This window comes from Plectropomus leopardus, chromosome 14, assembly GCF_008729295.1.
Source record: "Plectropomus leopardus isolate mb chromosome 14, YSFRI_Pleo_2.0, whole genome shotgun sequence".
Lineage (NCBI taxonomy): Eukaryota > Metazoa > Chordata > Actinopteri > Perciformes > Serranidae > Plectropomus > Plectropomus leopardus.
In genome coordinates, this window is record NC_056476.1 from 32,664,377 (window position 1) to 32,691,466 (window position 27,090).

Genomic DNA, 27,090 nt, shown 5'->3' on the forward strand with positions numbered 1-27,090 from the left:
GAAGCAACGGAGTCTCCTACCAGCACTGGGCGCCCTAAGAGGAAACGATGCGACTGGAAGCACAAGCGTGGTACTCAAGGAGGTCTAAGAGCCAAGCTAAAAGTTAACCAATGCAGAATGCCGCTTCCATCCATTTTGCTCACCAAGGTTCACTCCTTGGAAAATAAACTGGACTACTTGATGCTGGAAGTAACGACCAAACGGGAGATGAGACACTGCTGGGCCTTAATTCTGACTGAGACATGTCTTAATCTATCTATTCCTGAGAGCGCAGCTCCTGTCCGACTGGAATGGAGCTGCGCTCTCAGTGGTAAGTCCCAGGGTGGTGGTTTATGCATTTACACTAATAACCACTAGTTTAATAATGCTTAAGTTATCTCAAGTCATTGCTCTGTGGACAGAGTTTCTGACAACAAAATGTAGACCTTTATATCTGCCCTGGGAATTTACTACTATCACCATCACCACAGTGTACACCCCCCACCCACAAGAAGGTCCTGGATGTTCTTTTTAGTTCCGTTAGTGACTTGCAAACTACACATCAGCAGGGAGTTTTCATTGTTGTAGGAGATCTTAATCAGGCCAACATGAAAACAGTTCTCCCTCATTTCCATCAGTAAGTGGACTTGCAACTAGGGGTGCAAACACACTGGACCTGGTCTATTCAAACCTAAAAATGGCATTTAAGGCAGTCCCCTGCCCCCACCTTGTCTCCTCAGACCATCTCTGTTATGCCAATTCCTGCATATAGGCCCCTGCTCAGAGAAAAACCCACTGCAAGCAGGTGAGGGTCTGGCCTGAGAGAGCTATGTCAGCATTACAGGACTATTTTGAGTGCACTTCCTGGGACATATTCAAGGTAGCTGCAACTGACAATGGACAGATCAATGTGGAGGAGTATGCTGTAGCTTTGTTTACATACATCCAGAAGTATGTGGAGGATGTCTGCGTCACAAAGAACACCACACACCACACAGGCCAACCAGAAACACTGGCTTACAGATGAGGTGCATGCAATGCTCAAGGTATGATGATAAACAGATGTTTAATTTCCAGTTTCTGCTCAAGGAGTAAAGTGCTAAATCGCACAGTAGTTAAATAGTCAACATGATTTATTATTACATAAATACATATCTGTCCCTGCTTTGCTTAAGTAAGCTAGCAGGAAGTGCATGGTTCCTTACCCTGTGCACCTGGTAAATAAACCAATGGATCTGGGGCCCTAGCCATCAGCCAATATATATACATTGTAAATAAAAGTATCTTTTTTGTGTTTGGGAAATGTTCAGATGTGCCATCTCTGGTTGATTTTTTGTTTTTGTTGTTGCAGTATTTTGATTTTACACAGAATCTGAGTATTACTCTGAGTTACTGTTATTTGCTTACTAAAGAACTGAGAGATAAGTTTTGCTTAATTTTAACTGAACATGTGAAGGGAAACTGTGTTGTATAACAATTTGTTGAAATTGCCTGTTCTTGAAATTAATGCAGATATTTTTTAAGCATTTGCAATATCTTCAGGAGTATCATTATCAAAAAAAATACTCTTAGTATAATTTAGTATAATTGTTCTGACCATGGATAATGCTGCACAGAATTTGCCACATATCATTAACAACAGTAACGTTAGCTGTATGGTGGACTCATCAAATGTTTATGGTAAGTTAGCAAGATAACATGAACGAATAACTAGCTATTTCATATAATGGTATGACATAACGTGACTAAAGGTAACATAAATTAAACTTTTATACATTTCCTCATCTGTAAGCATGACTTCTGCCTCAGTCACATCAGACCTTCATCGCTACTTTATGACATCATCAAAGTCTTGCTTTGATTGAGAAACGGCAGAAATTATATTCTGTGCATGTAAAACTTGTTCAGAAATACTGAGAGAGTTGAGATTGTATTTTGTCTATTTATGCTGTTTACATTGTCAACTAAAACACTTACTAAATGTTTGAAACCATCCGTCCAAAAAGTTTGACGAGCAACAATCAACATTTCATTGTCTATTTATTGTTTTATTTATTGAAATTTTTGCATTACAATTGTTTTGAATCTAATTCAGATTTTGTGTAAAGTTCAGCATTTTGTGGAAAAAAAATTAATAGTTAAAACCACAATTAACCGTCTGGTTTCTTAAATTTTCACTTAGGAGCAAAAATCAGCCTTAAAACTTTAAAGAAATCTGGATCCACAGTTTCCTCAGTGATCGACCCCAGGCTGTCAGGGTGGGAACCACCAAATTCCTCACCATCACTGTTAACACTGGTGCCCCCAAGGATGTGTTCTGAGTCCCTTTCTGTACACACTTTACACCAATGACTGTCTTAGCCCCTCTTTCACTACAAAATATTTAAAATACTCTGACAACACAGCCATACTCGCCCTCCTCACAGATAGGGACTCACAAACTACCAACAATCCGTTGCTCACTTCACACAGTGTTGCACAAACAACTATCTCCTCCTCAATATCTCCAAGAAGAAGGAGCTCATATTCAACATCTGCAATACACTCTCCGCCCCTCACTGCCCCACTTTCATTACCAGCCAACCAGTAAAGATGGTTGAGAGTTTAAGGTATCTCTGCCTCATCCTGGACAATAAATTGGGCTTTGATCACCACACCACAGGCATCCATAAATGCTGCCAACAAAGCCTATCTGCCATCTGCAAAATCAGGTCTCTCTAAGTCAGACCCCACCTACTGCTCCTACTGTCCATCCTCCTGTACTGTATCCCCTGTTATTTCACAATGCTCACCCTTAGCAATAGAAACAAGCTACTGAAAATCACCAACATTTCCGGCCGGACACTGAAACAAATGGCAGAAACCCATTGGTAGATAGGCAAGGAGTTTAACAACCCAAGATTTATCTTTTACTTATCTATTTTCTTATCTACTGGAGGTGTTCCGGGCACGTTCTACTGGTAGGAGGACCTGGGGCAGACCCAGAACACACTGGAGGGATTACCCTCGTCTGGCCTGGGAACGCCTTGGGGTCCCCCAGAACAAGCTGGAAAGCGTTGCTGGAGAGAGGGACGTCTGGAATGTTCTGCTCCACATGTTGCCCCCGCGACCTGGCCCCGGGTAAGCGGAAGAAAATTCTTTCTATCTTGTTTCACTTTATTTTATGAATCATTATGTGTTTTTCGATTTCAAGCTTCAGGTTTTTTTCTTCATGTCGGTCTTTTTTCAGTGACAGTTTTTTTTCACTATTTTTTTCAGTCTTGTGGTTTTGAGATTCAACTTACTGTCAATGTTATGGTATGGAGGAGGGATTTCAGGGGGAGGACACTGCATTATTTGCATATAATCAGCATAGCACTCAATGTTAGCAGTTACTATTGAATTAGCTGCTAGCTAGCTAGCTGCTACCCCGCGGTTCATCTATCTCTCCTGGTCCAAGAGACAGACCTGCTGCAGTAACCTGAACCCAGTGCTGTGTGTCACAGCGGGCTGATGGGGCTGCTGTCTGCTGTACCCCCTGCTAAGGTGTCTCACCAGCAGGTGGGAGGTGGAAGGACCACTGAGTGTAGTGCGGTCCTTCTCTGTGAAACTTGAGCTACAGTAGCTTGGAAATAGCGGACAACTATTATGAACATTTTCCATATCAAAAAGAAACCTGAACCAAAATGTATAATTCTTAGTATAACACCAACTGAACTCCTAATTTTTCCCCATGAGTTACAAGAGAAAGTATGCGCTACAAACTCTTAACAGCTTTTTCTGAGCGTCTCATCCTGATTTTGCATGAAAAGAATACTCTGATTAATAAATCTATAAATATTGCTCTGTTTGTGAAGACAGTGTTGTTAAGGTTTTAGTTATAATACACTGTGGATTTTTTGATGCGTTCGGTGACACAGCCCCCCCGCTGGTCGCCAGAACATCCCCCTCTCTATGTCCCAGGACCTCCCTCTTTACAAATTAAGCACTGTCGCTGCTCCAGCTTCTGCTGTCCGTATCCAGCAAAACTAGACTTGTGCATATTTAACGCAGAGCAGAGCACCAAGCCACATCTGGGACGCTGCTGAGATGTACCGAGGTGCCCCCAGGGTAATCACTAGCATTGTCTTGAACATCCGTGATCTGCTTTGGAGGCCATGCGGTGACCGGAACATGCCATTGACGGACCTGGTGGACTTCAGGGGTTAGACTAGAGCCCTGTGGGGCAATAGATGTACTCCATCCGCTTTTTTTTTTGGCTTTGATCTGAAATTGTACAGTTTGGGATAAATGTTCATTCTGGGTTATGATATACCAAAGTCATGTTTAATACTGCACTTTGGCAATATGATGAAAGATTGTCTTAAAAGAAGACGTATCTCCTGAAAATGTTGTTGGTAGCTTGTAAATCGACCATTACAAAGATATGGTACAAGGCAGAACCACCAGCACAAGATGGATGGCTGAACATTGTAAATGAAATATATGATATTGAACAGTTTAGATAAGAGTTCCAGAGGAGCAATGTCCAGAGAAATGGGAGAAATTGACAATGTTTACATTGTTACCGAAATTAAAAGGCTGTGAGACAGTGTAATAGAAGGAACAAGAAAGAGCAAGATGGGGGTTTTTTTGTTGTTGATGTTGTTGATGTGGTTTCATTTTCCCTTTTATATGTATATGTTTTTTTTTAAGTGTTTGAAACAACATATAGACATTCTGCGCTATTTGATAAACAGGGAGAATGGAATAAGAATAAACAGTCACAGGCAGCTGTTAGAACTGCTGTTTGTGCACTCCATGCACCCGTATGGAAAAAGGTAAACCTACCTTGGACTTGAGGGCCCAGTACTCCTCTGTGCCGTATTCCACATGTCTGAAAGCAGTCAGATAGTCAAAGCTGATGACCGCAGTCTGCAGACAAACAAAGTAGTGACATGTAAAGAGCTGGGGATTCAGCAGGTACACTTTGCTTTGAAAACCACTATACAAAATCACATATAACTTTGGAGCATCACTAAAGAATAATACTGACATTATTAGCTATAAAGTGGAGCAACATATATGAATGGGTATGACTGAAAGACTGAAATGGCTTAGCAACAGGATGGGGGATTAGCTAAACTAAACACTAATAAAAAGCAGACCAACTCACAGCAGGGAAGATGTATAGTCACCAGGGCGTTCAAATGATAATTTTTTTGAATTGTGATTAATTGCAGAATTTCAATAGTTGATCACCATAAATTAAATTAATAAATAAAGTGTTCATGTCTGTAAAGGGGAGACTCATGGGTACCCAGAATCCATTTTTATTCAGATATCTTGAGGTCAAGGAACCCCTATGAAATGGCCATGCCAATTTTCCATTCCCAAACTTTAGCCTAACTTTGGAGTATCATTCAGCCCTCTTGAGAAGCATTCCTCAGGTCCTCTAGTTTCACATGATACCACTAAAATCACTCTAGCTTTAAAACTCAGCCTGATACAGCCTCTTAAAGACAGGTATGTCTGCCAGCGATTAACGCCATTTTAAAAAAAACGCATTAGGTACTGAGCTTAACCCATTTACATCCTTATACTTTATTTAGTATGTTAAGTAAAAGCCCTATAGATATCTTTCTGTTAGAGATAGAAATATGAAATTTTCTGTGTTAAGTGTCAAGACATGTGGCTACACATGTCAAAATCAAAATTTTCAAAATCTGAAATTTGTCATGCCTTTATTGATAGACAAATGTGAAAGATGAAAAAAATCACAAAAATAATTTTAGCAACAAATTATTGTTCTGAGTCCAATGGTACCAAAAATGTGATATAGGTCCTTATAGTTTTTGAGATACAGCCATCTCTGGAACATACTATTTTTAGTAGTTAGTCACATTTTATCACTTTTCTGATAAACCCTGGTGGAAATAAAGGTTCACATGATAGCATGTTCAAAAGAAATCATGCACTTAATAACCAGATAGACTGAAGTAAGAATAAATTATGTTTTTAGGGAGAAATTATAAGAAATATGGTTCTATGACCATGGATTCCTATGGATTTCTATGGGGTATACTACCCCGTTAGAATACATGGGAACTACTGACCTTTGTTTTAAAACACATCCAAAACAATAGGTTAGGAGTATCAGATCTTAATACTTTTTCACATTGTCCAGACTCTTATAATGCAGATTTAAAAAGAAAAATGATAATTCATTAATGATAATTCAGTGTGACATTGTGCACGGTATAGAGGCATTTTATATTGTATTTCTATAACAACTAAAACAAGTCATGATGGACACTGGATTCTGTGTGTTATATCTAGAAGAAACATTACTAATTCTTGGAAACATGTATGGCTATTGCAACCAAACACAAAAAACTCCTTATAGATATTAAAGATAACATAATACATCTTAAAGAAAGATATGCTACTATAAATATATTACTTGGTGGTGATTGGAACATGGTTCTGGATGAATGGATTGACAGATCCCCTTCCAACTTCACAGAACCACATCCTAATGCCATGCTAGTCAACTTTTGTAGTGTTTTAAGTCCCCATGACCCCTGGAGAGAAAAGCATCCAAATCATAAACAGTACTCCTGGTTCAAGTCTGATGCCTCAGTTAAATGCAGAATAGACTTCTGGTTAGTGACAGATACAATACTTAATCAAGTATCTAACTATGAGATATCCCCTGTACCACTTACTGATCATTGTAGCATTTTTCTACAAATATCACCTACGATACATTCTGCCAGAAAAAAGGGATAGTGGATATTTAACGCCAGTCTTCTGAAGCATGATGAGTTTTGTAATATTATCGAAAACCTTATTAATTAAATCCTGCAGGATAACTCCATAATTTCATACACCCAAAAATGGAAGTTTTTCAAATACAAAATCCATCTGGATTCCATCTCTTTTGGTAAACACATTAAACAACTTGGAATGAGAAGACATAGCAAAAGAAATTACCATCAGCCCAATATTAACAGAGGATGAAAAAATTAAACTTAGCTCCCTGCAACCCAGACTTGATACAATTTATGAAAGGAAAGCCAGAGGTGCATATTAGGTGCAGATCCAAGTGGATTGAGGAGGGAGAGAAAAATTCAGCTTATTTTTGCAGACTAGATAAAAACGTCAGGAAAGAAATTCAATAGGATCTCTTAAGATTAATGGTATCGAATGCACTGACCCAACACTAATTGCTAAAGAAGTGCATTTTATCAAAATCTGTACAGCTCATAATTCCTTTGTTGACCACATCAAAGAATTTATTCCTCAGATTAACAGTGATTTCAAAAAAGAATGTGATGCAGACTTCACTATATAGGAACTAGATAGAGCTGTCACTTGTCTAAAACTAGATAAATCTCTTGGCCCAGATGGGCTGACAGCCAACTTTTATAAGCACTTTTGGGATTTGCTCAGAAATCTTCTCTTTCAAGTCTTAAGAGAGGCTACAACTAATGTATCACCACCAAATAGCATGAAACAAGGTATGATTACACTGATACCAAAACAAGGGAAAGATGATAAGCTTTTAGGTAACTATCGTCCAATTTCACTTTAACAATGACTATAAATTATATACTAACCAATTAAAAAGAGGACTTAATCAATTAGTCAGTGAAACACAAACAGGATTTGTAAGCAATAGGTCCACACATAACAATATAAGACTAGTACAAGACCTTCTACATTACAGCTATCTAATATAAAATACAGGATTTATTTTATTCCATTACTTTTATAAGGCTTTCAATTAGGGCTGGGTATTGTCAAGAACTTCACAATTCAATTCAATTTCGATCGATTTGATATTGATCCCATTGCTTCAGTATCGATTCAGTAATGTATGTCGATGTCAGAAATACCCAGATAATTTATTAAAATACCTTCTGTGAATTGTTAAATAAAATGTGCATTATTTGTATTGGTTTAGAGCAAATTGACTAAAGCATGTTTTACTATGACATTATTCTTTATTTAACAAAGAATAAAATAGCTGAAGTACAGTAAAGTTCACAGTTTTGCCTGAGCTGAACCTGCAGCACTAAAGTAACAAACAACTGTGCTGTAATTAAATGGAAAAAAAATTAAGTGTACACTTAAAATACAAATCTCTAAACAGAGGCAGGAGGCACGCACTGTGCTTATTTTCTGGAAAAAAAAGTGCAACTATAGTTAGGCATATAAAGTGCCTTAGTTTTGGTCAACACAGTAACTCACATAGGACTGCTGGACATAATAACGGACCAGTGAGACCTTTAACATATCACCAACACAAATACAGACCTTGTATTGTTATCACTCATGAGGCACTGAACATTAAATGAACATCTGAACTGAGCCCTCCATTTGTAGTTGGATACTAGACATGCACATGTAGATTTTGTGTATGAAAAGCACCTGGTCTGCGTGTTCTGGCTTTAGTGTACTTCTCTGAGCAGTGTCAATATCACCAGCTGTTGAGAAGACCCTTTCTCAGCAGGAACACTAGTTCCTGGGATACAGAGGTACTGTTGAGCTGGGCGAGACAACAGGGGGTATTCTCCCTCATGCTCTTTCCACCAGCTGAGTGGATTGGTGGAGAGTAGCACTGGTTTTACCTCTTTGTACCTTGTCACCTCATCTAATGCCTTGTCATTTGTGTTTCTGGGCACTGCAACTTGAGTATATGTTTTGCCAAGAAGATCAGTCTCTTGGTTTCTTTGATGGAGGGACAGGATCATCCTCTTGTTCTTCCTGCTGCTCCTCAACCAAAATATTCTGTGTGTGTACACTCAGTCAGTATCTTTATTCTCTATGTATTTGGACTTGCATAATTTCCATCAGTTCTGGATACCGCGGTGAGTAGACGAGTGGAGGTCATTGCGTACAGCAGACTTCATCTCCCTCACCATCATAGAGTCATTGGAGGCAGTTTGCATCTCCTGCATGAGTCTTGCTTGAAGGGGCGATATGACAGATAGAGTTGGGGTGGCTTCCTGAGACATTAGGGTAGCTGTGTTCATTGGCCTCAGAGCCTGCACAACATCTTCTGCTGCTGTGGTGTCTGTCTCTGTGAGAGTGCACAGTTCCTTCTCAGTTTTCCATACTTCGGGTGCGAGTAGCGCAGCTGAAACAGCTGGCTGCCGCTCCAGGAATCGTTCCACCATGTCCAGTGCACTGTTCCAAGGTGTCACTTCATCAGTCAATAGTCTGTGCTGTGGGAGGTCCAGTAGCTTTTGTTTCTTCTTCAGCACAGAATCGATATTGAATTGGGAAAAAAATAATTGCAATGCATTGATGAATGGATTTGTTTACCCAGCCCTACTTTCAATATGCTTGAACACCAATTTTTGTTTACAGTCTTGAAAATGTATGGATCTGGACCTTACTTGTATAATATAATAGAGTCTTTTTACAATGGCACAACCAGTTCAGTAGCACTCCCCGAGGGTACCCCTCCTCATTTCACCATCATTAGAGGGGTCAAACAAGGTTGTAACATTTCCCCATTCTTATTCATTCTGGCAGCAGAAATGTTAACAGTGCTAATCAAAAATTCAAACAGAGAAATTGAACATGTGTGGAAAACAGGTAGTAATAAGCCAACTAGCTGATGACACCACAATCTTTATGAAAAATTTAGAACAAATCCCTAAAGTGTGTGAGTTAGTTGATAAGTTCTCTAAAGCATCAGGCTTGAAACTCAGTGAAATACCTTGGAATCCATGTAACTAAATAAAATGGAATCTTTAGAAGGATGCATTTATCCTGCATACTCAATAGCCATACCTAATAAGTTCATAAAAATAATAAATCAATTAAACTTTAATTTCATCTGGAAAAACAAAGTCCACTACATCAAAAATTCAGAACTTGTAAATTATAAAGATGGTGGTTACAAGCAATTGATTTTGAATGCTTAAATTATGTATTAAAATTGAAATGGTTAAAAACCTTCTTGATGAACACAAACTCCATGTGGTACTGTCTCCCCAGAGGTTTGTTTAAAAAGATAGGAGGTATAGAGTTTATTCAAAAAATGTGATTGTTAGATTGAAAAACTACCAGTCAAACTGTCCTCATTTCACAAGCTGGTACTGTTGTGCTGGAAACGCATGTACTGTATACACACAACTTTACTCCTCACCAAACTCCTATTTGGAATAACAGATACATGTTATGTAATGGAAAATCTCTGTTCTTACAGCACTGGATGGATAGAAATATCTGGTCAATAACCCATCTAATGGATGACCAGGGAGTCTGGTTATCTTATGAACACTTTTGCTTGAAATATAATTAACATGCACACAAAATCAGTTTGATAAAGTTCTCAAACCAATTCCCAATCCAGTGAGATTGTTAGCACAAAACATAGATAAACACACATGTTTTAAATGTACCCACACTTCAATTTAATGGTCATGACTTCTGGACTGAAGGAAAAACAGTCACTTGAATCATATACTGGTCCCAACAGGTCCAAATAGAAATTCCATCATGCAGTTGTTTTCAGTTACAAACATTAAAAAATGGAGAACAGGCTATATTAAATATCCCGTAAGCCCCGAAACAAAAGACATTCATTTAAAAATTATGAACAATATTTACCCATCCATTGAACTGTTAAGGAAATGATTTAATATCAACCATAACAACTGCAGCTTTTGTGAAATTGAAATCGAAACAACAGATTGATCTGTTTTTCCACTGTATGTGCTCTATGACTTTTTGGGAGGATTTCAAGGACTGGTTATCAACATAAATCTCTCAACAGGACGCTCTCACAAGAAATAACATTGTATTTGCTTTAAACATAAAGGACAGTAAAAGTGACTTGATAATGAACAATCTGACACTACTGGCAAACTCTTTCATTCAAACATGTAAATGGAGGAAAATGAAACCCCTCTTCACCGTCTCCAGAAGAAATGTTGTGGACAACCACCTCAGTGCCTTAAACATAATGAAAGGAAAAAATGCAAAGTCTCTTCTCAGAGCATACTATGAACAGAAAATATATGATGATCTCTAGTGGACTGTTGTTATCCTTTTTATTGCATTTTTTTGGGCCCGAGCACCCAACGGGTGCAAGGACCCTATTGAAATCCAAAGAATTATTAGGGCTGAAGCAACGAACGGTGCAAGGACCCTCTTGAAATCCTCTGAATTATTATTATAACTATTAGGGCCTGAGCACCGAACGGTGTGAGGACTCTCTTGAAATCCTCTATTCATCCTCTATTTATCCTATTGTAATTGCTTCGTTTATTATTTTCGTCGAATGAATCGCTTTTTTGAGGGCTTTATCATACTCGAAAACTCATGAAACTTGGCATGCTTATGGGGACTGGTGACAATTTTTGTATTTTATAGGTCTCGTGTATAGGTGTCAAAAAATGAGGTCAGTAGTGCCCCCTAAATGTCAGGTATGAAAATTTGGAGGTACAAAAAACATTCTAAGACAAACAAAAAATCCTCTTAGAGCCATACTCGTAACCCAACAGGAATTCTGCCATTTTGATTTGAAATGTCATTTTTTGCAATTTCATAGTGTTTGTCCTACAGAATTCAATGGATTGACTTCAAAATTTGGAAATCCCACCTTCAGATGTGAGCCTAAATGCGACCAGTTTTCATTTTTGTGAAACGGTGTGGAAGTTATGGGGCCAAGAAGTAACATGTTTCGCCACAAAACAGGAAGTAGTTTTTAAATATTTGCACATGATCTAAAATGCCCCAAACTTCACATGCTTGATGACAGTCCTGCCCTGAACACATCTATGACAATTGTCATCGATACTGAGAGCGGCACCTATTGACACAGGACAGACAAAGTTCTACACTAAGAGGTCCAGCCCCTAGCAGGTTGACTTGATTGATCTCAAAATTGTGTCAAAAAATCATTAAGATGTTGGAGATGATGGAAAATGAATATTGTCCGTTTAAAGTTTGTGATGTTGTATTGCAAGTCGTTTTTGATTTCATCAAACGCTGTTGCCGTTCTTTGCTATTAGACAGGAAGTTGTGTTTGAGGGGCTAAGGATGCATAAAAGCTCACGAAACTTGGCAGACACATCAATAGTCCTATGATGTTTTATTTGATATGATTTTTTTTGCTGTGATCTCCCAAAATGTGCTCTGGAGTGCCACCTAGAAAACTTCTACGAAGCAGTCGTGCAGGCTGTTTGACCTAGAGCTACAAAACTTGGGAAACGTGTAAAAGCCCAAGACCTACAAAAAAGCCTCTTGTAGCCATGCCCTATTACCAACAGAAAGTCCACCAAATTTAATTTTATTTAAATTTTTAGGTAAATTTTTGCAATTTCTGCTAAAGCCCAACTGATTTTTCAATATACCTATATCACCTGGTATAAGCCTTATAGAGATAAAATGGAGCAAATCAGCCTTGGTTCATATTTTTTCTCATATGCTTCACATGCTTGATGAGAGTCCCGCCCTGAACACATCTATATGACAATTTTCATTCATACTGAGAGCGCCACCTATTGACACAAGAAAGACAAGGTTTTACACTAAGAGGTGCAGCTCCTAGCAGGTTGACTTGATTGATCTCAAATTTATGTCAAAAAATCATTAAAATGTTAGTGATGATGGAAAATGGATATTGTCCGTTTTTGTTGACCCGTGTTCCTGTGACGCCATGGCGAATTTTGATGTTGTGACATGACATCAAAAACTGTCATAACTTGACCCCAGATGGTCAGATTACAAACAAAATTTCACACATTTGATGACAGTCCAGGCCTGAAGACATCTGCAGCACAATTTTGAATCACAGTCATAGCGCCACCTAGTGGTAACAGGAAGTTAGTTTTTTTTTTACACTTTAATGTGTCTCCTGTAGCAGATACACCCAAACAACCTCAAATGCTCTCATAATACTGCAAAGACTTTCATGATGCACAGAAAAAATACTTTTGAGTTTTCATCAAACACTGTCACCATGGTAATGCACTATTCACCATAAAACAGAGAGCACTTTTTTTAGGGACAAGGTATGCACAAAAACGCACCAAATGTGGCTAAATCCATCAGAAATCCTAAATTGTGATATCTGATATGATTTTTTTTGCTTTGATGTGCCAAAATATGCTCTTTAGCGCCACCTACAAAATTAAAGTAGGCAGCCCCCCAAACCGTTTAACCTAGAGCTGTGAAAGTTTTGAGGCATGTGTAACACCCCAAAACCTACAAAAAAACCTCTTGGTGCCATGTCCTAAACCCAACAGGAAGCCCACAATTTTTTTTGTTATTTTAATTTTCAGGCAAATTTATAGCAAGTTTGTCCAGCAGGGCGCCCCTACTCCATTGTTTACATTCTCTACATGCAGAGGGCAGGAGAATATACCGGATGCTGATGCTGTCAGTCAAGGATTGTTTTCACGGTAAGCCACATTGAAATCCATACTGTTAAGTTGTTAAACAATGGCTCCATCATTTATGCACGGACAAGACGATCTATGGTGCCAGGGTGATTCAGTGATTATTCGGACCCTCTCGGCGGCATTATGTTTAAAACGCACCAAGACACACATTTAGCAACGTATTTATATAAGCAGGGAATAAGGAGGAAATATACTATCGTTTATTCCCGTGCCTGCTTCGCTCACTGACCGCGGAGCTGCTCTGTAAGAGGCAGATCATAACAGAGCCATTGTGCTTACTAAGGGACTGTTCTGTATTTATGGCGCAACTGACATTTTAGGTAAGGTCTGTAGTTACCCTATAAATAAAACAGAATACTCCTCCACCCTTCTCTGCTCCCACTGAGAGGGTTAGTAACACATACCAATTTTTTTCTCATGATAAATGTGCGTGATCACTGTGTGTTGAAATCACCGTGAAAACTGACAGCGGGGTCTAAGAAAAACACCCGCTGCGCACCAAATGTGATAAAATCTCTGGACGTTATTCACCACACTGGCGAGTAAATATTTGTGCCAATATCACCAGGGAATAAGGAGGAAATACACTCGTTTATGTCCGTGCGTGCCGCGCTCACTAAACGCGGAACATCTCTGCATGAAGTAGATCATAACAAAGCCATTCGGCTTATTAAAGGACTGTTCTGTAGCTGTCGCTCTACGGACATTTTGGGTAACGTTCCAGTCTGTAGTTACACTATAAATCAAACAGAATCCCCCTCCACCCTTATCTGTCCCCACTGAGAGGGTTAGTAACCCATACCGATTTTATTTTTTATGATAAGTGTGCGTGATCACCCTGCGTTGAAACCACGGTAAAAACTGATGGCGGGGTCTGAAGAAAAAAAGGCACACCCGGCGCGTATCAAATGTGATAAAATCTCTGGAAGTTATTCACCACACTGGCGAATATTTTTTTGTGCCACAATAGTCACGCATTAAACTCTGCTGAGAGTCGACAGTGCGTTTTTAGGGGCGCGTGGCATCCTTGCTCTGTACCGGTGTCCTGCTCTCTCTCTGTCACCTGCGCTTGTGCGGCGAAGCCGTCTCGAGCGCTAATCGCTCTGCGCCTCTGTTTCCAGCACGAGACATTAGCTGATCTGTAAACTATCACCATCAGCTGTCTACTGGGAGCTAACGCTGCGTGCATACTGATAAAAGTTATGAGATATTAACACAGGCGCCGTAGTTTCAGCTAACACTGCAAACTCTGCCTGCCTCTCACATTGACAGTCAGTGCAGGAGCTGCACTTCTTCCGTTCCTATTTTACACAATAAAAGCCCTGGACGGATACACAGTGTCACAGCAAAAAAAAGCTATTTATTATTATATAGATGGCTGGTCGATTTTTTTTCTACCAGCCAAATTGGATGGTTAATCAAAAAGTAAATTGTGGACTCTGTCAGCTGTAGCGGGCAGCAATTTATAATATTCCAAAATAACACAGGAAGCTTATGTCATTTGACTTTGCATGGTCCAATCAGTCTCAAAGTTCACATGCTGCATAAGTGTCACAGCCTGAAGACATCTACAAGTCAATACTTTGTTATAGCTCCACCTACATACAACAGGAAAAAGGCATCTCCAGTCTCAGCCCTACAGTGACAAAACACTAATTCACTGCTGCCTGCAGTGTTGCCCTTTCTCAGAGAAACGTGGTCACGTCAGTCAGCATCCAGCGAATAGCCCTGATGCGAGGTGCGAGGGCCCGTTCATCGCTACTTGCAGCTTTAATTATTATTATTATTATTATTATTATCATTATTATCATTATTTCGTCAAATGAATCGCTTTTTTCAGGGCTTTATCATATTCCAAAACTCATGAAACTTGGCATGATTATGCGGACTGGTGAAAATTTTTGTATTTTGGAGGTGTCGTTTATAGGTGTCAAAAAATGAGCTCAGTAGTGCCCCTAAATGCCTGCCCCAGCAAACCATTTCATGTAAAGGTTTGAAAATTTGGAGGTACACAGAACATGTCAGGACGGACAAAAAATCCTCTTGGCTTGGAGGTTTGGGGGGCCTCTGGCAACAGGAAGTATACCTTGTAACACATTTATCCTTTGATTTACATGGAATTAACATGCTTTAGTCTACAAATGATGTAGACCAGAATGACTTAGATTTTGTGTTCTCCAGCGCCACCTAGTGGTCATAGGATAATACTACAATGTGAAATATCTCACTCAATTGTCCAAACTCTCTGCATGCATTTTCTGACTTTCACTAAAAATTAAAGTTCGGGACAGTCTGAGTCACAACAGTAACCCCGACTTGCATATGGGTGCAAGGGCCTTTCATTGCTGCTTGCAGCTTTAATGTACTTTAAATCTCATGTCATTCCCCTTATTTATTTTATTTGTTTGTTTTTTTATTTTTTACTTTGACTTCGAATTTTATGATTTATTGCATTTGTGTGCCTTGTTAAAAAGTTGTTCACTTTTTGTTTCTATGCCATAACATTTGTAAATGAAATATTTTCAATTAAAAAAAAAAAACTGTATAGAGAAAAGGGGGTGTGGCAGTATGCTAACTACAGACAGCGGGCACGAGCCTGCCAGTTTAGAATAATTCTGATTCAGCAACATACGCACAGAGATAAGAATAAAATCAGCTGGTACGCACGTGTCATGAATCCGACGGTAATTTTGTGGGCGTACTTATTTTATGCGCAGAGTAAGAATGTTTCTACGCACATTTTTAGTGAATGAGGCCCACTGAGTATAAATTGTCAGGTAATTTTAATAAGGCACCAGCATTTCAGTTCTCTCGCTCTCTGCCTCTCTAACACACACAGACACACACACACCCAAAGTAGTGCTTTCGCATAGCTTCAGGTCATGACTATTTAGTCACATTTTGCCACCATGGAGCACTTCTATGATTTGCAGACACTATTAATATATGAACTGAGGAGCTGTTATATATCATGTATCGTGACATAGCCTAAAAATATCACCATAATATTTTAAAGCCATATTGCCCAGCCCTAAGACAAGGTCATTAGAAACATTTAAAACATTAAGTCAGTTCATGTCACTGTCTGTGATTTAAAACTCATCAGTCTGTTGAGTAGAGAGGAAGAGAGATGGCAGTTCGGATGAAGAACTTCTTGAATACATTTTTAGTTCTGCAGCGCCTCCCGGGGCTAAGGAGCTCAAATTGGCTGAAGTAAGGATGGGACCTGTCTGCCAAGATATGCCTCGCTTTTGGCCTTTTGTGGGTTGCCAGCTATTTTACTTGCCATCGACACAATCCTAGAAAGTTTACTCTTACGTGTACAGTTCAGGTGAGCATACCAAGGAGGAGGGTAAAAAGTTAAAAAGCTCTCAAACATAGTTTTATACAGTAATTCTAAAATCTGCTGACTAACACCCAAGCCACTTAGTTTCCTGAGAAAACAAACTCTGTATTTCCAGAGAAGCTCACCTGGGAGTCAGGAACTGTACTGAGATATTAGTCACAATTTCAACATGTGAAACTGGCTCAGTTTTCAGATCTTGTTTTGTGCAGATAATCAGGTTTGTTTTTTGTTTTTGTTTTTATTTCTGTCCCTGCCGGGATCCTCTAGGAATGATAACTTTTCTTCCCAGTGATTTGATTGGTCAGCAGTCAGGCTGCTGAATGGTTTTTATGCTCTGAAATTAACCTTTTCTGGAGCAGGTGAGTTTTGCAGCACAGATTTCCACGATGATCCATCCCAGTTAAAGCTGAAAATCTAAATTAAGGCCAGAGAAAGCTGGTTTAACCCACTAAGCTTGCTAATGCATGAAACTGACAAAATGTCAGCTATGAGAGCATCAAGACAAAAACATAAAACATCTTGACTTTGGAGGTGCATCAAATCCACAACCTCCAAATAAAGAGTGTTGGGGCAGAGGTGTGCAGTAACTCACTGTGGCAGCTGCTCGGCCAAAGCGGAAGACACTTAGGTCATTGAGGTCCAGCTGTCTGCTGTAGAGGTAAAACCCAGATGAGGCAAACACTGCTGTGGCCAGAGAGGAGACTTTAAGAAGGTGACCAGCCATCAGAGGCACTATGGGAGGAAGAATGAACATGAGGAATGAGTCCTCATAAACTGCCAGTTCACACAGTGCAGAGATAATATGAAAACCTAATGTGCAGAAAACATGTAAAAGCAAGTGAGAAAAGATAAAAATGTTTGACAAATTAGTTTCAGAACACAGTCATGGGTTCAGCCTTTGGTTATCACCATTCATAGAGACATAGCACTGCACCTGTGATTTTACACATCATACATAAATCAGCATTCCACAGCTCGGACAGATATATGCCCTATAAGAGGAGCAAGATTTTTGTCTGGTGAAAGCATCATAACTACAGTACTCACCAGACTGTCACACAGACTCCTGGAGCTCAGATCACAGATTCTTAATAAGTAAAGTTTTAAATGCAGGACTTGTTGGGGAATATTTTCACATTGAGGTGTTAGTACTTTCAATGAAGTAAAAGACCAAAATACTCCTTTCACCACTTGTGCTTCTACAAAGATGGGAGATTTGCAAGATATAAAGTGAAAGAAGAATGGTGAAAGTCGAAGCCGCAGTGGCAATAGGCTCATTGGAGGTGAACTTCACCGAACCTGCAAAGCAGACGAGATCAGACGGTTGCAGCAGGAGGCGCTGACAAAAAGCTGCAATCAAGTCAGTTTTCTGACCTTTCCAGCCTTCAGTCTGTACAGGAAGTCAAAAAAACACTCACATCCTGTTAGATTTTATTCTGATTCATTAAAATCTTATCACATCAGATATATCACTTTGTCCACAGTCTCCAGTTGTTTTAATTATGACACAGTAACAAGCTTTTAAAATATTATGCAGGCAATCTGTGATTTCTGTTCATGGTTCAACCTGCATTTACATGAATTCTCGTGTAAATCAGCATCATGTCAGTTTGCTGCTGGATATAAATCAGCTGAGTGCATCTGTCACTACGTAGCCTATCCCAAAAACAACAGCCACAGAAGAGCTTTCAGTGCAGATCAGTCAGACTGCCTACAGTCAGGGCTTCACATCTGTACAGATGCTTTTTCAAGAATCTTCACATACAGTACCGCTCAAGCTATTTCCCACAAGTCTTTGTTGTTTAAGAGTCCTACATGAAATAATTGAAGCAGTCCAATATTAATATACAAAAGACTCTGTATAGTTTATGATGAATGTATTTAGTCTCTTAACAGAATAAACCTTCAAATCAGACAAATAAATTCCAAATCTATGAAATCATGTGAAAAGCTACACTGTTGAGTCAAAATCTAAACCAATCAGCTTTTGCATGATGTCAGAGCGAGTTGTAATAAGGTCTGACACAAACCTAACCTAAAAGCATGCGTGTTGATTGCCATTGATCAATTCTGTGCAGGACTGGCTCAGCTTGAATAAGCCTAATGACATTCCAAAACCGGATCCTTCCCAATCCCACTCCATCTCAGAGTATCCCTCTGTTTGTAGTCAACCATAACAGCTGAATGAAACTCCTCCATCAGGATGTAGGGTCTAAACACAGCAGCAAGCTTTGGGACAAACTTCCCACTCTGCGGCAGAAGAAGAAGCTGTCATATTTCCTAACCATGGAGAAAAATAAAGGTTACTACTATTTAATAGTCTCCATGTGGATTTGTATCACTTTTATTTGATCTGTGCTGCTGTTTACCATAATTTTGGTAGCCTATATTATCCTTTTGCCATTAAAAGTAATAAATTCAATAAATAAATAATACATAAAAGGGAACGAAACTTATTCCTGAGATTTACTGATGACATTTTTTTCTCTCTTTTGTAAACATCTTTTTTTCACTCAGATGTGTATAAGTTGCTTGTTTTTTGCAACATTCCCTGTAAATATACAACACTTTTCAAGGAAGTAATCACGGCTCCAATTTTATAGAGAGTAGAGAAGGTTATATTCTATCCTAAATGCAGTGTAGCATTTAAGATGTTAACGTCTGTATAACAATATTAAATGTCTCTTAGTCTGAGCAGCTTACAGTCGCACAGAACTATATTTATACCAAGCATCTTTCTGACAAACACAATAAGGCTTTGCACGTGGTGAATAAGTCGGCATTGATTCAGGGTTGCTTATGAAGGGTTTAATTACTCACTTTCACTCCCTGCTAGTTGGTTTGAGATGGCACTTAATCTGATGGACCATCCACATGAACGTGGAAACAGAGTGTAAGTGGGTAGGTGGTTTGGGAAAGGCCCAAAGTCTGTAGCTGAAACAAACATACTGATTGCTACACTTCTTTAGATCCTCCCTCCCTATCTTCCTAACGCCATGCTTTCTGGGATAAATCCTGATGAAATCAGGTCCGTTTGAGCTGAGCCAGTCCTGTGCAGAATCATGGATTTATTATGAGACCTGGGGGTCCCAATTCATTCGTCTTTTACACTTTCCAAATGTTATCAGACTGAATGGATTAAACTTGACAGTGAAAAAGTCATTCGCAAGGTTGTGACACTCAATAAAATTTAATCCCTGATTTACAGACGTCGCTTTCCCAGCATAAGGCAATGGGAAGAAGTCTTTCTGCATCACGTGAAGGACCCCCAGAAATTGCAGTACCTCTATTTGGTCACTATGTAAAATTTCCATCATGCCTGGGGCACTTCCTGGAGGCCTGGCAAAATCGATCACCAGCGATCTACACACAGTGTATGCCGGTTAGGTCTGATTTGGAAGTTTTTTTTTTCTGTTAACAGAGTAGCCTACATGTTGTAATTGATGGTGAAGTTTTGCAGTCATAGAGACTAAAGACTTTCATCAAAGTATACGTAGTCTATTGCATATTATTTGTTTTGGTCTCATCTGTCTCTCATTGTGCTGTATTCTATACTGTGATGTATTGAAACTTAACTAATTAATTAATTGACTAATTTATTTCAAGTGTGTGTACATGTGTTTGTGAGGCACTTTGTAAATGCATGTTTTAAAAGTTCAGCCCTGCGATAGTCTGGCGACCTGTCCAGGGTGTACCCCACCTCTCACCCAATGACAGTTGGGATAGGCTCAGGACCCCCCGCGAGCCTTACGAGGACAAGCAGTTATGGACAATGAATGAATAAATGAATGTTTTTAAAAGTACTATATAAATAACGCTTTACTTACTTATTTACTGTTGTAGGACTGTTAAAACTGAAAGCTGTTGTGTGTTTGACTGTTGATTTTGACTGCTGATGTTTTTTAAATAGGTTACATAGTTTTTTTAGGGTCACAGGTTCTCTCAGCTGATATATATCCAGCAGTAAACTGATATGATGCTGAATTACATGAGAATTCATGTTACATGAAGGTTAAGCCATGGACAGAAATCCCAGATTGGACATACGGTATTTTAATAGGTTACTCATAATTACAATAGTTGAGACTGTGAACACACAACGTGAGTTTCCATTACAGATTTGCGCAACGAATTTGCAAAACGAATGCAATATTTTTGAAATTCCAATAAAAACAATTGCAAGATGACTGCGTTTCCACTGAGTGATGTTATGTGACTTCTCCTGCGATAACAATCCAAGAAGCACTGGATGTCCAAAACACTGGTAGGTTTATTACTATTGCAAGAGTTAAGAAGATCTCGGTCTGTTCCTCTGTCTATACATACCAAGCCACGTTTTGTAAAACATCATGTGACTTTGTTTTACTTTTTCCTTCTTCTTTGGGTTCAACAGTGGTTTGCATCCATTAAGTCGCATTACCGCCACCCAGTGCTGCAAATCATATGAGCTATAAAAGCAGAAAAAAAAAGTGTTTCCATTGCAGATTTGTGACACAAGGCTTTTTTGGAATCGCCTGAACTACAACCTCATGCAAGCGGAAACACTTTTTTGCAATAAATGGGAGTTTTTCAAAACTGACTTGTTTCCATTAGGCATATTTTGTATTCACAATTTCAATTTGCGCAATGTGAGGATTAATGGAAACCTGCCTACTGACATAAGGATCTGATCGCTTCTGTGACTTTCTGTACAGACTGAAGGCTACTGGAAAAGTCAGGCTACATCCAAATTTCCACCCTCCGGACTTGCGGACTGAGCCCTCTGTGGCAAAAGAAAGAAGAGTATTACTTATATTGGAAGACCTTCTTTTGTTTTTTCTCAGCCATGTTTTAGCCTTCACTTGGCATGTATATCACACAGCTGTTAAACAGGCTACCATCAATTAAAACTAAGATAATACAATGCAGTTTTATTGCCTCTATAGCTTATCTTTCTACATATTTCTGTATCACGATGTGGCTGTACATGATTGAAGAAAACTTTGATAAAATTAATTAGACTGCTTTGTAGAGTACAATATTTTTATGGCCAGTAATTCAAGAAACTACAACATGGGGTCCGAATTGCAAGGAATTGTGGGTAATTATATCACGGAAGTCTGTTGAAGTCTGCAGCTCAAGCAGACTCTGTTGGAGTCTACAGAATATCCGCTTGAGCGCCCTTGTGGACTTTATTAATTGTGAGTTTGAACAGCCCTCGAACTCGCGGACTTCCGCGAACGCGCCTGCAAAGTCGAGTCTGCAAGTGTGGTGAATTCCGGACATTTGGACGCAGCCTCAGAAAACTGTCCGACTTGATCGCAGCTTTTTGTCACCGCCTCCCACTGCGGCCACCTGCTATCGTTCAGCTCCAATGAGCCAAATGTTAGTGTTTGTTTCTTATGTTGTATGTAGTAGCCTTAGCAGTACTGACCCTGACAAGTCTGAGAAACAAGTTTTTACACTGCGACCCTGACAATCTGTAGAAATTGGTGGAATTTCCTTTTAAACAAGGTAGTCTATTGCATTCATAAATATGACAATTAACGTGATCAAGTGAGCATTCATCTCAAACACCTGACGTTAATGACAGGAGCCAGGAGACGGACAGGCTTTGGTAGTGTCACTTAAGCTTCCTTTCTGAAGGTGTCTCACGTTGGCTCATTTGTAAAAGAGTATGTAAGTGCACGGTCACTTCATATGAGGGCTCTTACCTAACCACCACAGCCTAGCTGGCTGCGTCTCACAACACGTTTGTAGTAGTATTTGACAAAGCTACCAAAGACTGTTACAGAACAGCCAAATGGAACCGTCAACTATCAAAAAGAAGACTGTGTGGGCTGCAAATCACTAACGTTACCTCACCACGCGCGTTCTGTTAAACGCCTATCCTTGCATTTTGACCTCTTCGCTAGTTTTCGACGTGAGCGCGAAGAATTCTGGTTAACGTAGTACTACAAAAGATGATGGTTGATACATTACGAGTCGTTACTGAACTCAGACAGAGAAAGTGATTACCTGCCTTTCTGTTGCCGATCAGTACGATCCGGGTGTATCCGTCAGAGTAACAAGACAGAATGCCTTTGCTGCTGCTGTTTATAAAAATCCACACTTCGGTCGACCACGGTGACGTGTTTCACACGCGTCACACTCGGTAGTCAGCTGGTCCAAGCTTTTCTCTCTCTCTCTCTCTCTCTCTCTCTCTCTCTCTCTCTCTCTCTTTAAGCAAAGTAAGAGTACATATTGTCGGAGAGAAGTGAGAAAATGACAACAGGTATAACGAAACAGATGCCAGGGGATGAGAGATATGCAGTTACAAAGCCAAAAAGGGAATATCAATTTAAATAAAAATGCCAAAGGATGTACACATAATTACTGTTTTAGTTGCCTTTCCCTTCTGGGAGGAGAGAATTGATGTAATTTAGCCTTTGTTTAGTTTCATGTTCAAATAATGAAAAAGGGGCCTAGTAAACTACTACTACTACTACTACTACTAAACATTTTAATAATATAATATTCGTGTGATTTACCTTTATGACAATCAAACAAAATATTTTCTATATGTATATTGAAATCAGGGTCAATATTATCAATAGCATACCTGCTCAAGTCCTCCCATTGCATTCTGGTATGATCACAGTACTAAAATAAGTGAAAGAGAGTCTCCAGGTAAACTTCACAGAATGAACAATGTTTATTTATTTTTATTTTTTAAATTTAATAATATTACAATTCTTTTTTTTCTGCATGGTTGTTCCAATAATTGACAACATAAGTCGTGCAAACAATTTCATTCTGAAATAAGCAGTGTATACCTTTGTTATTGTTTTTGATAGACAGAAAACATATTTTACCCACAGGGATGTCCACTGGAGCATCCGCACAGAAAGTCACAGAAGCACCCACATCCTATGAGAACCCCTGAAAACACGCCCACTACAGGAACTGAGCAGCAGCAGCCTTTTCCCCCCTCAAACTTTATTTAAAACGTTTAACACTCATACATTCGATAATTTCATTATTTATCTTGTATTAAAAAAAAATACTTCACAGGCCTAACTAGAAAAATATTTAATTTCACTATCAAATTCACATCTAAAAGTTTAGATAAAATAGCAAAGAATAAATGTAACAAAAATTAAACCTCTAGGGTCTAAAAGATGAAATAAAACTGAAATGTTTGAAAAAGAGTTTCATTTCATTTCGTTAGTTTTACATTTTCAGTAGTTGTGAAGTATGTGTTAAAATCAGTGTTTTAAATAATATAAAAGGAGGGTAGCCTTTACAGCCTAATCATTTTATATCTGTAATTTTTTTTTAAATCGTAGTTTTAGTGGGAATTTTAAAAATGAGCAATATATCTATCTTTGTTGGTGTGACTTTTTTGTCATAATATTTTGAAAAGTATTTGTAAATCAAACCAATAAACAAATGTTAAAACAAATAACAGCTAATAACATCTTAACAACACATCTTAATTTGGGTAATACCTGTGTACAATCTTTATAAACATATGAGGTTACAGAAAGATATAGTTGTTTTCCATGAAAGTATAACCATCTTTATTTACATTCAGAAGTAGTAATCTGCTAAATGACTTTGAATAAAAGCCTCAGTGCACTTTCTATTAGATTAAGAGATCCCATTCATTGTTAATAATTTTACACTTCAAAATATTTATGTCCTCCATGTAAACCAGTTGTAAGTCAGATGAGTTTTTCTAGATAAACACATTAAAAAAGGACACTATGGATTTTGTCAGCCAGTTTTGGATGTTGGAGCTTGAATTAAAAAGCTTTTTTTAAATTTATTTTAATTCTTCTAACTTCAAGGCTCTTCTGAGTTTGTCCTTATTGCTCAAGCTTTGGTTGTTGTTATTCACGGAGATTCTTCACCATGTAGTGCTTCAATAGTTGCCTCTCGTCAGTCACCTGTGGCATCAATAAACAGTCCATTATTGTGACAGTATGGGGGCAGTTGTAATGGTCTGTAAGAGAATAACATATTATTTACATTTTAGTGAAATTTGATAGGCCTATTCAAAATTCATAATTCCTCAAAAAAGTGGTGATGGTTAAGGTATCAATGTTTAAATGTACACATCACTTAGATCAACTCCTAAATCACATGACACTGTCAGTAATTCAAAAGAAATTTCAACTATTTATACTTAAACTTTCTATATTACTTAAAATTAATAGTATTCAGTTTATTATCTGTATGTTACTTGTTATGTTAATGTTAGATAAAGCACATCATATGTGGAATTGGTAAGGTGGTTGCTCGAAATGGCATAGGACTACCACTACACAAGCCTAAGTTTGGGATTAAAATACGCAAAAAAGAACACCATTTCCACTGTGCAAACACCAAAGTCCTGAAAATGTTCAAAAAGCTAAATACATTGCTAAATAGTCATATACCCTGCGTTCCATGCTACCATATTATTCAGTATGCCAGAAAAAGATTTAGTTTGTCCCAATACAAAGTATGTGAAATGCTGTATGTCAAAAATACCAGGATGTCCTACTACACCCAGCCGCATTTTGCAGTATGCAAGCCAGCATGCTTTTCTGGCTATTCTGACCCCCAATCCTCTGCGCAGTGATATGTTACATACGTCACAGTGTGTCGCATGAATATAAACAAAGTTGAGAGAGCACAAACATTTGACAGCACACTGACAAATGACAGTTGGTTTGTCGGAATGACAGACACAGAAATGACAGATGAACGTGCATTCAAGTGTCAGTACTAATCATTTTTTGCAACTTGTGTGTACAATTAATATCTTAATATACTCTTGCTGCACAAAGCTAAATAGACAAATGAGTGAAAAAAGTCAACCAATATTTGAACAAATGTTACCTTAGAATGGCTTAGTATGTCCCAATTGTATGCATACTGCATTAAACAGTATGTACTTTGTAAGGGCAGCTGCAGTACGTACTAAAAGTAAAAAGAAAAGTATGCAATTCAGAATGCAGCAATAATGTTCGGCATTCTTAACACAGTATTTCCGGGGACGTGTTTCCAGCAAACCCCCAGGAAGTGCGCCACCCTCTGAAGCAAAGTTTACATAGTGGCCAAAAGTGGAACTACAGCATCACGTGATGCACACTGGCCCAGAAAGACTTTTCCCTGTTTGTTAACATTGGGAAAGAGACCTCCTTAAATCACTGGATAAAATTTTTTGAGACATGTTGACTTTTCAGAATGCATTTTTTTATAGCCATTATTAAAAACATTAAGTCCTAAAGATGTAAAATGCGCTATTTTCCGAGTCAAGATTTGGAATTCAGTCTTTCTCCAGACATAAAATGAACACGCATCAGACCCGCGGGACACATGAATGCTGTAATTCATCATTTTTTAATCACAATTCATAATTTTAACAATTTTACAACACATCCATACACTGCTGGCTGTAAAGCTGTAATATGGACGTCTACCGTGTCTGTATCAGAGACCGTATATACAGTCTACGGTCTGTATTCAAACTACCGGTTACAAGCACCACCTTTTAGTGAAGCTTTATAGCAGAGTTTCAGGAGCAGGACCACACCTCTACCGCACCTCAACCGCGCCTCTTCCGGCTTAAATATGTTCCTAACCCGATCTCCCCCTTTCGTTCTCGTTATTCTGCACGAGCGCGTACCGACACACCACATAGCGTTTCGCTCTCAGTCGGCTGCGGTTCGCTCACTCACCCCTATTATGGATTCTGTCTCTCTGTCCCCATCGGATGACAATCTTCGGTCGAAGCCGTGACGATGGCCCTCGCCGTCTCCATCTGGCCATGCAGGCGTCCTCAGGGTCCGACGCCGACAACTTCTCTGTCGCATCCGTGCCGGAGACGACGACTTCGGCAGTGCAACCGGCCGCCGGCCCCTCGGTTGCCTCCATGGTCCATGTTCCACCCGGCTCCTCTCTGCTCACCATCCAGATGTATGGCTCGGCCGATGGTTCCTCTGCATCTCCTGGTCCGCCACCCTCATCGGAAAGAAGAGGACGCGGTCACCCCCGTGCAGCCCTGCGCCGCTGCGGTTCTCCTACTCCATCGCAGCAGAGGATGGTGACGGCCTCCCGCCATTGTCTCGACTCTGCCGGCTCGGCGGCCCGATGTCAAGCGACGAGCGCTGGAGCACCGTGTGGAGCGCGGCGTCACCACGCTCCAGCGAGGTCTCCCGATTGCCGGCCGCCTTTGCAGACCGGGGAATACCGTTTCGCAGAACTGACAACAAGCTTTTTGATATCCTGACATCTGAGTGCTGCTCTGTCAACATCGGCGCTCTTCCGGGTGACGTCATCGCGGCAGCTCCCGTCGTGCGCCATGATGTCAGCACCTCGGTTAAAGGGCCGGTTCGTCTTCAACCACTTCCGGCAGCCCGTGCCAAATAG

General features: G+C 39.4%; 1 protein-coding gene across 4 annotated transcripts in view; it reads right to left on the minus strand.

Moving 5' to 3' along the window:
* The window catches only part of adck1 (aarF domain containing kinase 1), a 164,916-nt gene extending 142,121 nt beyond the window's left edge, over window positions 1-22,795 (minus strand). For 3 of the 4 annotated variants that reach the window (XM_042501498.1, XM_042501497.1, XM_042501499.1), the window contains exons 1-3: window positions 22,712-22,795; window positions 17,303-17,442; window positions 4,789-4,872 (exon numbers count right to left, since the gene is read on the minus strand). In XM_042501498.1, coding sequence (XP_042357432.1) covers window positions 4,789-4,872; window positions 17,303-17,434 — 216 coding nt within the window. In that variant the 5' untranslated portion in view covers window positions 17,435-17,442; window positions 22,712-22,795. Of the gene's footprint in view, window positions 1-4,788; window positions 4,873-17,302; window positions 17,443-22,707 lie in introns of all 4 variants that reach the window. The other variant, XM_042501500.1, reaches the window with a different exon arrangement.
* Window positions 22,796-27,090: the final 4,295 nt, after the last annotated feature.